We start from the raw sequence: 13222 nt of genomic DNA, 5'->3' as shown, positions 1-13222 counted from the left end.
GCGCAAAAGTAATAGCGGAACCGAGAGTGGTATGCCGCTGCTGCGGCTTATATTCAGGTGCGGCTTATAGTCCGAAAATTAAGGTAATCACACAGCTGTTTTGTGACTGCTTTCTCAAAAATGTTTGAGAGGAACGGAAGATTAGAAATAGGTCTATAGTTGGCTAAAACCTCTGGATCGAGGTTAGGGCTGAACGATATGGACAAAATTTCATATCTCGATATTCATGCCAGATATCTCGATATCGATACGATACGATANNNTAGAATGAAAATTACAGGCCTCTCTCATCTTTTTAAGTGGGAGAACTTGCGCAATTGGTGGCTGACTAAATACTTTTTTGCCCCACTGTATGTGATTCTGTTTTCTTCTAGTTTGTATCTTCTTGGTCGAATGCACTTATTGTAAGAGCTTTGGATAAAAGCGTCAGCTAAATGCAATGTAAAGTAAAATAAGAAATACTGTAAGTGTTTCCTAAAAAGAGTGTGGAATGTCAGTTATGAGCAGCAGTAACAACACAAGCATTTAAGGAAAAAGAAAGAAATCCAATGCATTTTCTTGGGGAAAAATCTGAAGAATGCAACTTCTAAATGCACTTTGCTCTTCACACAGTTTGTAAATATTTAACTGGAAGTGTGCCTTCGAACATCCTTTTTCAGTGAGCAGTAACAGCTAAGTTCTCCACAGAAAAACAGAAAACCTGCAGAATATTTCAGAGGTTCAGTTTTTCTTTTCAAGACATAGATCAAAGCACGGCTTACCCATCCAGACCTCTCCAAAGCAGCCCTGTCCGAGCTTCAGATCCAGATGGAGGGAGTCTCTGGGGATCTCCCAGGCGTCCTTAGATAAGCCCTGAGTCTGAGGCTTCAGAACCGGACAAATGTCTGATAGACTGTGACACAGCCCATCAGCATGCTCTGTGAAACACAAGATAAGAAATGTGGTATAAAGACAATTCCTGCTTCTTTCTAAACTACAGAGTGATATCTTTAGGGTACAGGAAACAAAGCAAGTGTCAAAAACCCAAATATGACAATAAGAGAAAAGAAGACTCACTGCGATAGTGGTTGACCAGCTGCTGCAGGTTGCTGAATTGTGTGCGTGATGTGATGTAAAAGCCTCCGCTGTCCAGCTTCCTGATCTTGTAGTGCTTCACATTCAGCCCTTTGGTGTTGTCATAGTCCAACACAGACAGACAATAGGCACCTGGAAAGAAGAAAACATTAATAAATACGAATTATAATGATATGGGGTTATACACGTGTTTGCATGGATGTAAAAAGGAGAAATTAAGCTTTAACGTTTTGGTGACAATGTGGTCATTACACCACCAGAGGGCAGCATCAGTCAGGTTAAATAAACAGAGTATTGTAGCTACTGTACGATGTGGACCGGTGGTTGCACAGTCCTCAGCTCCACACTGACCTAATTCGGGCCAAACCCCCCCCCTCCCCCCANCCCCCAACTCACTCAACTCACCCCCCTCCACCCCCACCTTGTCCCTTTTCTCATTCAACGCCGAGCTAGAAATCCCATAATAGGAAACTACGGGAGCCCTGTAATTTACATGTGTACAAATCACACACTCTTACACACTAGCTGAGGGGAATGTGTCTCTGCATCAGAGAAGCTGACTATCAGAACCATCTCCAGTCCCACAGGCGTCTCATCCAACCTTTTCCCATCTGTCCAAATAGTCTCTCTTCTGCACCCACACCACCACGAACAGCAGGGTGTCACTTCTTAATGCTAAACAGAATTCACTTTCATCTTCTTGGTGACATTTTTTTTTTGAGACCTGAATGTTTGAAAAGTTCAGATCTCATGCAAGAGAACACGAGTAGCTTTCACAAACACTTCTACATTTGACAAAAAGTTGCATTAAGTCAATTATTTACAAATGTACTTGGGTACGATTGAATAAGCCTACCATAGATTGAATAATAACGTCTTCTTCCCCAGGTCTTGACACATTAAATATTTAGAAACTGACCCTCCAATAGTTTCTGTTAAACCCCTGTTCTGTTAGAGAAAGCCAAAAAACGCATAACCCTATTGAGCCCCTTAGGTTTAGTTTTGCTTAATAGAACTGTGTATTATTTGACATATTTTGTTGCTTCAGGTGCAAAACGATAAGCAAGTTTCGGTAATAAATCAAATTGATAACGTGCAAATCAGAATAGGTATCAGAACAACACATTGCTCATTTCTAATACCGTCAATCTAAACAGCTCTCCACTTTGAATATAGTATTTGACACATTTTATTTTCTATTATCTTTTACTGTAAATATTGTCTTTATTCATAATTGGTTAAAATAGTTTTTATAACAGAACTATTTTGGGCTCCTTTTTTAAAACATATTCCTCTTTCTATGTCTATGTATGCACCATTTACACCAAAGCCAATTCCTCAAATTTCTCATTCAAGGCTTTGAAAATGTGTTTTTCATAAAAGATAATGATATTTATTTCAATACAAACTTTTTAATGTTAAAGCATTTGAATCAAACTTTCTATACTGCACACTTTATGTAACTCGATGCTAAGAACACATTTAGGTCACGACTTGAGGTTTCATACCCTTACGTCCGGTCTACAGAGGCAGAATAATGATGAGTTAGCTTCTGTTGCTCCACATGCTTACCTTTGGTGGTCTCACTCTCTCGCACCAGGAAAGTCCCTCTCCTGTTCTCTAAACTTAGCAGCAGCCTCTCAGAGTCGCGGCGAGTGACTTTGCCAAAGTACCACCTGGTGAGGTTGAGAAAGAAAAACATGGGACACACAGGGAACAGGTTGGTGAGGGGGCGATGATGAATGTGGGTGTGGAAGAGAAGGAATGACGAAGCGAGGGTCAGTTATTGCTCATGTTTTCAGAATGTCTTTGCATACCAGATGCAATGCATACTAATGCCTACTGTGCAACAGCTGCTTACCTGGACTCTAGAGTCAGTCTGAGATGACTGGAGAGGCAGGAGGAAAAGTGAAAAATTGAGTTGTTAGAAAAGTATAAAGTAGTTTGTGTGACTTGATTGTTGAAGCAAGCAGGTTAGCAAGTAAAGAACAGCAGTGCATGTCTCCAAGGAGAAGAAAACAGTCAACGTACCAGAGACATTTAAATGAATACTTCCATATTTTGGAAAATACACTTATTTACTTTCTTGTCTAGACTTAAATGCAATGATTAATACCACTCATGTTTGTACGGTCAATACGAAGCTAAAGCCAGTTAGCATAGCATAAGCCTCGAAACTGAGGGAAACAGCTAGCCAAAAAACACTCATGACCGCTTAATTTACATTTCTGCACTAAGTTTTTTACAGATGCAGTATTTACTCAAAATATAGTGCGTTAATAAGTTAACTTTAAGGGTCAACATAGGTGGAATGTGTTACTTTTGGACAGAGGCCAGGGTAGCAGTTTTCCCCTGTTGCTAGTCTCTATTTTAAGCCAAGCTAACGTATGCTAGGTGTAGAGTCATATTAAACGGACGGACATGAGTGTCTTAATTGTCTAATTTTACTCTGGAAAAATAGGCAAACATCATCAAACTGTTCTTCTGAGTGCTCATTTTGTATTCACAATTGAATAAAAAAGCAAGATTATTTTATAGAATCAAGTATTTGAGTGTCATAGCTTTCACATGCTTGATGAAACACAGATTGAAAAGGAAGAGTAAGGAGGAAAAAGGAGGTTTTACTCTTCTGCCTGGATGGAGTCAGATGGAGCCACATAATTGCTGGGGATGTAACCGCTCTCTCCAGTGGTCAGGGAGCGAGCCAGCCACCAGTCGCCTTCTCTGCACAGATGAAACGAAAAACACACGGAGGCTCATCACACATCCACAACACACACACAAACAGTCCTTCTGACTTTAAGGGCTAGTGTTTATCAAGTGTCTCAGAGTATGAATACTTTATTGCTGAGGATTTAGCTTTTTTGTGTATTCACTCAAAACATTTTTGTTGTTGTTGCCAGTTATTGAGCTCCTGGAGACACTTGATAAATAAAAAGCCCAGATATCTTTACTGTTAACAAATATATTTGAAGGTTATGCAACTATGAACAAACATGCATCCATGTGGGAATGACAACCGTGAGGGATGGAGCTTGTGTGCTAAACTTAATCAGGATGTGAGTAGCTTTGCAGCACTGTATTAATTTAGAGAATCCTAAATTAAATTACAGTTTAATTACAATAATTTATTCGTCTTGTTGAGATTAATTGAATAAAGTGCTGCAAGGCTTTACACCACCTCCCCCTGACTACTGTAGGGTTTATGGGGCAGAGTTATGTGGTTTGTGCCTTTCTAGAGAAGTGGTTTTACGGCAAAAGTAGAACATGTGCTTCAGGTGATACAAACACACAGCCAGACAAACAGCACATTCAAATACAACGCTAGAGGAGCTTCACAAACCTGCAGTTCACCTTCCTCCTGTAAAAAAAAAGGTTTGTGATGGAGAAATGGAAAGTAGAGATGAAAGGGAAATAATGGAAAAGAGATTAAAGAAATACAGAGAGCACGTTTTGAGCAGTGGAAGAACAGCAGAGGACACAGAACACACTCATAACACGACCAATATGCATAAAGCTATGCATGTAAAAATATTTAAACCATTACAGAACTTGCTGACAAAGGATTAGGCTGACTACTTGCAGGGTCATAATAATATCATAAAAAGAGCCCATCAGGTCACTATGCATGGCTTAAAAAGTAGAAATGATCTAAGCTAAGACGAGTGTATCTGACTGTGATAGCCCGTCAACTAATCTTGGATATGTTTTAATGGATTCTGGGTGTATTTGACCCAATAACGACCCAGGTCTTTGGCTTAAGGGGCCAGATGCAGCGATAATCCACTATTGTGCTTGGCTTCTGCCTTCTAGTTCAGTAGTTTGTAAATGGGCAAGCAGCACTGGGGGTGATTCATTGTCAATGTATTGGTCACTGCACCCATATTGATTCATAAAGCAAGCCCCTATTTAAACAAACAAGCATGACTCTCATAAGCAGGTTAGATTTATGTGGTAACTGGGTCTTGCACAGTGTCTAATTCCCAGGAAAAAGCGATACAAATATCCATGTCCATACTGAGGTGGGCTGAGCAATATTTTTTGAATGAAGCAAAAAGTGTCTGTGACACAAAAAGCAAGCTCCACTGACGGAAGCCCGTTTCTATGGTTACAGTGGCTTTCAGAGAGACGACAAGTGACATGCGTTTTGGATGCAAAGCAGCCAGTCAGACCACTGAGGACAAACTCAGACAGTCTGTGGGCGTGTTTATCTGCAGAATTTGTCATCAAACACACAGCGAATGTGTAGGAAAAAGTGTTCTTGGATCAATCTTTAGTTAACTTGTTTGTAAAAAGGGAAACAGAAATGAGCATTGGATTATTTTTGTGTTTTCCTTACGTGTTGTTCACTATCTGGAGGCGTTCGCCCTTCCTGAAGGAGAGGTCTGAGGCCGTCCTAGACTCGTAGTCATACAAAGCCACGAAGGTCGTCACGCCTCCTATCAGGGGATAACGGTTGGAGATTATTCACACAGGAAATAAAACAACCGACAAAACAAACCAAGCTGATGTCCTCACCTGCTAGTGTGATTCTGTTGGGAGAGGTGACAGCGTTATTGTCCACGCCTCCAAACAGGGTCAGCTCTGAGGTTTTGGTCATGGACGGATTGCCCCCCGGACCATCCATAGCAGCATTACGGTTGGGTGTGAGGGACTGTTGGTTGGAGTGGTGTCCGCCGGCTCCCCCTCCGGAGCTGAGGGTGCCCTCGAGGCTGCGGGTTCGATGGCCGACATCCTTGGGCTTACTCTTGGATCCCCCCATGGCCCAGGACTGCAGAGCATTCAAGGACAGAGAGGAAAAGTCAATGAGATTGAGTGTAATACAATAAAATTGCATTTCAAGGCACTTTTAAAGAGGAATACCATAATAAATGTACATTGCTTCTTATATTATTTTCTCAGAATACATGCTCTGGAAAAATTCCTCTGACAGCAAATACGCCAGATGCAGAAACCAGAGACGTGGCTCTAAGCCCACTGAGACTCAGTATCATGTAGACCACATGAACCACAGCTTCCCAACGGATAGGGGAGCAGCTGCCACTCCTTGTTCAGCGCAGACATGACACACACTGCCACCAGCTGAGCGCACACACACACACACACACACACACACACACACACACACACACACACACACACACACACACACACACACACACACACACACACACACACACACACACACACACACGTGTCAGAAACAGATGCATATACAGAGACATATATCAACACTTTATTCAAACTGATCATTTAAAGATGAGTCAGCTATTTTTTGTAAAGTTACCGCCCACCACACCCTTTTTACATCACTGCTACAATACTCATTGAGGGGTAACTAATGCTTTTCATCTTTGATTTAGAGCTAAATATGAGCTGATTAACAGGAGATTAGTCATCAATAATTTAATTAATTTGCAAGGCTATGCTCAGGCAAAGTGTTGCTAGCAAGCCAACGTGCTCACATGATAATGTTAAAGGGGCCATATTAGGCTTTTGTGAGTCTTCCCTTTCCTGTTGTGTGTTATAGGTTTGTACTACAGTCAGCATGTCGTTGTGTCCCTGAGACACCAAATTGCTCCTGTGGGGATTGCCCATAGTATTGATTATGTAAGTCGCTTTGGAGAAAAGTATCTAACAAGTAACATGTACTGTAACACATTGTACGTGATAGGCTAAGGGGCGGGACAACTCTAAGTGGTTGACCAATCACAACTGGGCTCTGGTTTCAGACAGAGGGTGAAAAGAGGTGCTGCAGCCCAGGCAGTATGAGAAAAATAAAGAGGTTTTTGAACATTAAATCATGTGAAAATGTCACAGTAGAGAAACAACATACTGATATGAACCTGAACAGGCCCCCTTTAATGAATCACTATGTTCACCTGTTAGTTGATAACTGAAGTAACGTTGGCCTTGTGTGCTTGGGAAGTAGCTACAAATTGCCTAGAAGAAACGTAAATGCTCTGTTGCTTGTGTGAACTGCAGGGTAATAATTCTCTGTTGTTACATCACTTCAAGTGCATGACCCTGTTTGCTTTACTCTTAGCTCATGTGATCCATTGTTAATTTAAAATAATTGATCAGTGCAGCTTTAATGGTAAAAAAAAAAAATTAGTTGAAACTCTACTGTGCAGCCACAGATCAATGTGTGTTCTCTGGATCATCTCCCCTTATGCAACAGCACATTACTTGAAGATAGCTTTTATTTTATTTAGTTTCAAATAAATGTAATCAGTGAAAGCATCAGTGAGTTCTCGGCAAAGGACAACATTTGAGACGATCAAACAAGATCTAATAAAAACAGACCAAAGGTCAAGAGGGCAGTTTTGAATTGCATTTTGTTCCTCTTCATCACTGAAGCTTCACCCGCACACTCTGATGAAGTGGCTCTAATAACAGCTTAGTGTCGGGAAATCATTACACTAAGCCAAGGATAATTTAGAGACTCAAGCCTGTGCTATCATGGTTGGATATAGCCACAGGGGTCAACTAGAAAATGCTAATTTACAAAAAAAAACATTTAGGTGGGGTGGCTTTAGAGTCCATTCTGATAAACAGAGGAGTGTGTGGGGAGTGTCAAGCTGCTCCGCCTTCTGCTCACATCCTCTGCATGACTCTTGCTATTTAGGAGGACATGTTGGATCTGACATTGGAGTCAGCATGTCCTCACTTTCATTCACAGGCTAATCCTAAATGAGCCACTACGCTACACAGGCTAGCAGGCACGCTCCCAGTCACAGTGATGCAGTGACATATGCTAGGCAAATGTGTGGCACAGAGAAGAGCACAGTTATCTAACCAAGCTAGAGATATTACGGAAGCTGTCATGGTTTCTGTCATTTTGGAAGCTTCCTCATTGCCCCCCTTTTTTTCAGACAATCTGCTAGGAGATAAGACGCAGAGACAATGTAGGAGACATGGGCTTTCAGTCAGTTGTAGGAGATTCATCGAGTATATGTGCACATTGGAGCGCATCCAGCAGTTTAAATAGACAGAGCGATGGATAGAGGACCGAAAGGACGAGAGGAGCGAGAAAGGGGAGAGGAATAAGGCTGCTCAATTTAGAAAATATAAATAATGCAATTATTTTGTCCGATATAGGAGGATGTGATCATTATGTCATTAACTTCATTGAAAAATATACTCAAATTATCATGGTGTGATTTTTTACAAGGATCTGGACCAAATATATGTTTGTTATGTCTTTAGAACATGGTTGTAGGCTGGGGTATCTCTGCATTTCCACAATACTTTATAATAAAAAAAGGTATTTTTAACACATATTTAGACTTTAACAAATATTTCCAACCTGCAATTTGAATTTTGCAACAGTCCATATTGCAATTTCCATCACATTTTGATGAATCGTGCTGCCCTAGAGGGGCACATAGCACAGCGGTTCATTTTAGGTTGGCCCCACAAATGGGCAAGGTGGGGGGGGGGGGGGAGAGGAAGTAAGTGGAGAGGGGGTCAATGAGGGCCGGACAGTCGATATCTCCCCCTGAGGTCATGTTTGCACAAAGGGGGTCGCATCCCAGTTAGTGTAACGTAGCGTGCAGGTTGGCACACACAGAGCGCAGACACAAAGATGACGGGTGTCTCAGGGAGCAGCTCTGTGTATGATGTGTGCTCAGACTGGTTGCATAGTTAATAAGCCATCGGAGCACGGGGGAGACGCTTTTTCCTCTCATCTCCAGTCATTCGCTGCGTAAAGGCTCTCCACCGTTTGACAGATGAAGCTTTCACTTAAGGGTTTGTCGCCTTAATGAGATATCTCAGACGGTGGTTAAATAACACATTTTGTGGACAGACCATAACTAAATAATGGTGACTGACTTGTGCAGGCATATGCGTGTTTGGAGGCAGCTGTATATATATATTTATTTTCCCTCCCAATACTCTGACCCAGACTGCGTACCCAGACTAAAACACTGCACAGCGACGACCAAGGAAACACCAAACGGTCTCTGGCTTTTCTTCACACTCAGTTTGCAACAAAGCCCTCTTTTGTCAGATCACAGCAGGCGGCATAAACAAGACACAGAAGTGGCCTGTGGCTTGCGGGCTGCCAGATTTGAGCGTGGTTTAGCTCCAACAGCCGGCAGGAAATATGGAAACACAGGAAGTCATGAAGCCAGACAATGTCATGTTTTGCAGGACTCATGTTTGCGAGTGTCTCATCAGCAGCTAATATAACGAGAGCTTGATTCTGGCCTAATAGGGTTTAGGCACTGTAACAAGCGCCCACTGTCTGTGGGGGAAGGCAGGGCTGCATGTAAAATCCCTCTGGCAAGCAAGAAGGGGGGTATGTGGCTGGCTGGGTGGGGGATTTACTTAATTATGCATAAGATCTGACAATGAATTCCAAATCCTTCAAGTCTCCTGGGCTTTTGGTAAAAGGGAATAGTCTTTTAATATTGCTTCCGGGGTTGTTTTCCCCCCTACACATCCCTGTTTTGCTTGCTTTTCATTCGGTATGAAAGGAAAACAATTACAACCCATGAATAGTAGCCTCTCATTGAAATAAAAGAAAAGAGGTGTTGTCATTCATCAAAAAAGAGGCTGGTGGAGTGTTTGCCAAGGCAGGATCATGACACTGGTCCGTTTTTCACTAACAACACCGGCTTTGTAGGGGTACTGTGCACTGACTAGTTTAAAAAAAATCTTGGTATGGTTGCAGGAAGGAGGAAATAGGCTTCAAATTTGAACAATCTTGCTTCAGATGTTTGTATGCATTCTTTTTTTTGCAGACAACAAAAAACATAACGGGAGGAATAACATAACTTGCATAACTTCACCTGTTGTACATCAGATATAATCATTCCTTTCCTCATGAAACAACACATGTACAGATTCTGTCCTTCCCTTCACATCAACAAAATGACACCACGATACCTGTACTGGTATGTTAGTATCATTACATTCCAGAGGAAACAAGTACAAGTGCAGTGAATCAAAGTAAGTACGAAATAAAATAAAATAAATAGGTGGTGCTTGAGTCAGGTGTTGTCTGTTTTAATGGCGACCATGTTTTATTAAACGTATCTGTTTTCAGCTGTAACCTTGTTGTGATTCTTTCCTTAGAATAAACATTCTTTTTTGTACTCGATGTACTATGCTAGGGGAGTGTCGCTTTAGCCAAGAAACTGTTATCATTGGTTCTGCTATTAAAAGTTGAATTCTTAGTAAGAAAACCACATTTCTGTCTGTCATCACCGGGCAGTAGTTTGGAATGCATTCTTATCAGAGACTTCCCACTTTGAAGCTGAAGCAAAACCAAACTCATACTGAGAGAAACTCAGCTATGTGAAGTGGCATGTCAGGACCTGAATGCTGCAATGACAGCTACAGTAGACCCTTCACTTGTCCCTCCTTGCTATAGGCCTGTGATATAACACATGGCATGTTCTGAGAGTCTACCTTCACTTAAAGACCCGCCACCTGATGCCTCAGGCAGAAAGGGGAAAAGTCACATTTAGGCATATTATGCAACACTACAATTACAACATCGGACACTTGTCTTCACACTTTGTAGGAATGACAAGAGCTAGTTCATAAAGACGGGACTTTCGTAAGTTCACATTGAATCACTGAAGGCAAGAAATATGAGATGAGCTACAATTCCAAGAAAGAGAAATACAGAAGAAAGTGCAGCCGTAGTTTAAAAAGATTTTTTTTTTTGACATGGTCTACTTTTTATCTTTATGCATTATTAAATCATTTGAATAAAAAGATGAGTTTCCAAGGTGAGTCTCAAGATACTGTGACTAGTTTGAACATAATTATCAGATTAGGTCGTCAGAAATAAACGTTTAAACTAAACGCTTTCCTCACCCTGAAACATTAGTGGGTGTGACCCCTCAAGAGCAGCCGTGAACCTGCTGTGCGTCAAAGGAAGTGTATCATTCATAATTAAGTGCGCATTTCAGGTTAAGTTGTAGCCTTTTAGTAGATAACGCCACTTTTTATATCTGACTTGTTTTAAGATGACAGCAATAAAGACTTTGTATTTTATTGTTTTGCACAATTTAAAAATACACTCAGAAAAATAATGTTAAAAATACAAATTTTATTAAAAAAAAATCAAAACGAAAGGAAAGAAAATGTGAAAAGGTGGTCAAAAGATTTTTCAGGCATTTTTCCAAACAATCCTTAGAGGTACAGCATTTTGTTTTGTTTCAAAAGCTATCCAGATTTGAGTTCCCCAAAAACGGATGGAAAATGTAGCTGTACTTACATTTTAATATGCATGATTAGATCAACTATAATACATAGATTTAAGTATGAGTTATAGATGGCTAAGTAGCTGATTCTTTTAGAGATCTGATGCTGACACGCTCCTAACGTGGTTTGTGTCTGTTTATAACTCTGTTACTTCAGCAGAAGATGGTGAGATCATCCCAGTCTCTGAGTCGACCCGAGCTAGACCACTTATTAAGCAGAAGTACATTTTACATCAGAAAAGCGAGATGAGGTCATCCTGAATGAGGCCATTGTGCAGGACGTGTCCCACACAGTCTACACACAAGGAGCCACAGGCCCCAGAGGTATAGGATTATTGTGTATATATCTCAAAGCTTTATCCTATAAATCCAATTTTCATGACTTCTAACAACGCGTTCCTTTACTCATGTTCTTTTGTTTCAATTGTATTTACTGCTGTTTTTATTGTAATGCATTGAAGTCCTAAGGATGCCCGTTAGAAGCAACCTGCCTATACAGTTCTAACAGCTATAATAATATACATACATTTATACTATGGGTCCTAATTTAAAGTATCACACACTCTCAGGGTCAGACACTTCTATCAGTTATTTTAAAGGATACAGTCACAGATTTCCTGTCTGTTTTAATGTTACACAATATGCTAATTTACTTAAACGTCCCTAAAATAAAAATAATAAAAATCTTGGTTTTTATCTTCAGGTGACATTAATTTCATAATAACATTTTGAGAAGAAATAAATTGACATTTGTCATCAGGTTTCTTTCTTGGATTATTCTTGTGGGTAGGTAGTTAAGCGAGCTGAGTGAACAAAGGCAGAATATCATCCTGTTTTAAATGAATTTGCATAAGCCCTCAAACGTTAAAAATGGTGCGTGTGTGTTTGCCCTGTTCACATTTGCTTGAGAGTATGAACATGGATAGTATTTACTTAAACCAAAATCACACACAAAGACCCAACCCCAACCAAATGGTTTTATTTCAATGAAAAGTAAAAAAACGAAAATAAATCCAATCTTCTTGTTTTTATTTTACAATGTTTACAATGCAATTACTGGCTGCTTTGCATTATTTAATGTTGTTAAAACTGTGTTATCTGGCTGCCAATATATCACATTTAAAATGTACCACTTCATTTTTATAACACTACAATTGATCTATTCTACCTTTTAATACACATGTGCTTGCCTCTTTATTTATTGCAGCTGTATTATTCTCTTTAACTCTACTGTCCCCTTCACCGTAACAATGTCCCTCAGTGGGAGGAATAAAGCCTTTCTGATTCCTCGATGGAGTGAAAAAGAACAAACGATGAAGCTCAGGACTTGCATGCTGGTCTATAGGGACTGTACATGTGTCTCTGTGAGCGACTGATCCTGATGTCGGCCTGGTTGATGTATTCCTTCATCTAAATGCTCTCTATGTAATTATTACAGCAGGGGGGTGGGGAGAATATGGAGGCTTTGGCTTCCTGCGTCACCAGCCCCCAATCGAAGCGTAATCCAGCGCTGCTTGTTCTGACCAGATTATCAACATCTATGCCCTAATCGTACTCGCCAAACGCTCTGATGACACTCCATCTGGGGCCCTGAACACAACACGAGACGGGACAGACCGGCCAAACAAGTGCTGCCGTTAGGCCTCAAAGCAAGCGCTTCTCTGAGCCTGTCTCAACAAATCCTGGAGCTCTGGGAACAATTCCACCCACAACAGTTTACGAGACAGTTTGATAAAGTAACCACAACAGGTGGGCTGGTTCCTGGTTGCGCACAAACATTGGTTATAGTCGAACGTCATCTTGTTTCTCTTCTGCTTCAACATAAACCAATAGAGGAAATGGCTGCTTGGTTGTGTTTGTTCATCAGTGATCACAGGTTTTAGCAAATGACTAGTATCCAGCCAGTCTTTCCATTAACTCACACC

At 40.8% G+C, this 13222-nt stretch overlaps 1 protein-coding gene across 2 annotated transcripts in view; it reads right to left on the bottom strand.

The window, feature by feature from the left end:
• src (v-src avian sarcoma (Schmidt-Ruppin A-2) viral oncogene homolog) overlaps nucleotides 1–5840 on the bottom strand; it is an 18344-nt gene extending 12504 nt beyond the window's left edge. Inside the window, exons 1-7 of one of the 2 annotated variants that reach the window (XM_010767833.1) lie at nucleotides 5593–5840; nucleotides 5414–5513; nucleotides 4418–4435; nucleotides 3700–3798; nucleotides 2647–2750; nucleotides 1057–1206; nucleotides 762–917 (exon numbers count right to left, since the gene is read on the bottom strand). In XM_010767833.1, coding sequence (XP_010766135.1) covers nucleotides 762–917; nucleotides 1057–1206; nucleotides 2647–2750; nucleotides 3700–3798; nucleotides 4418–4435; nucleotides 5414–5513; nucleotides 5593–5836 — 871 coding nt within the window. In that variant the 5' untranslated portion in view covers nucleotides 5837–5840. The remainder of the gene's footprint in view (nucleotides 1–761; nucleotides 918–1056; nucleotides 1207–2646; nucleotides 2751–3699; nucleotides 3799–4417; nucleotides 4436–5413; nucleotides 5514–5592) is intronic. The other variant, XM_010767834.1, reaches the window with a different exon arrangement.
• Nucleotides 5841–13222: the final 7382 nt, after the last annotated feature.

The sequence above is a fragment of the Notothenia coriiceps genome, unplaced genomic scaffold (genome assembly GCF_000735185.1).
Source record: "Notothenia coriiceps isolate Sejong01 unplaced genomic scaffold, NC01 NC01_scaffold00004796, whole genome shotgun sequence".
NCBI classification, from domain to species: Eukaryota; Metazoa; Chordata; class Actinopteri; order Perciformes; family Nototheniidae; genus Notothenia; species Notothenia coriiceps.
This window is presented reverse-complemented; position numbering and strand designations above follow the sequence as displayed.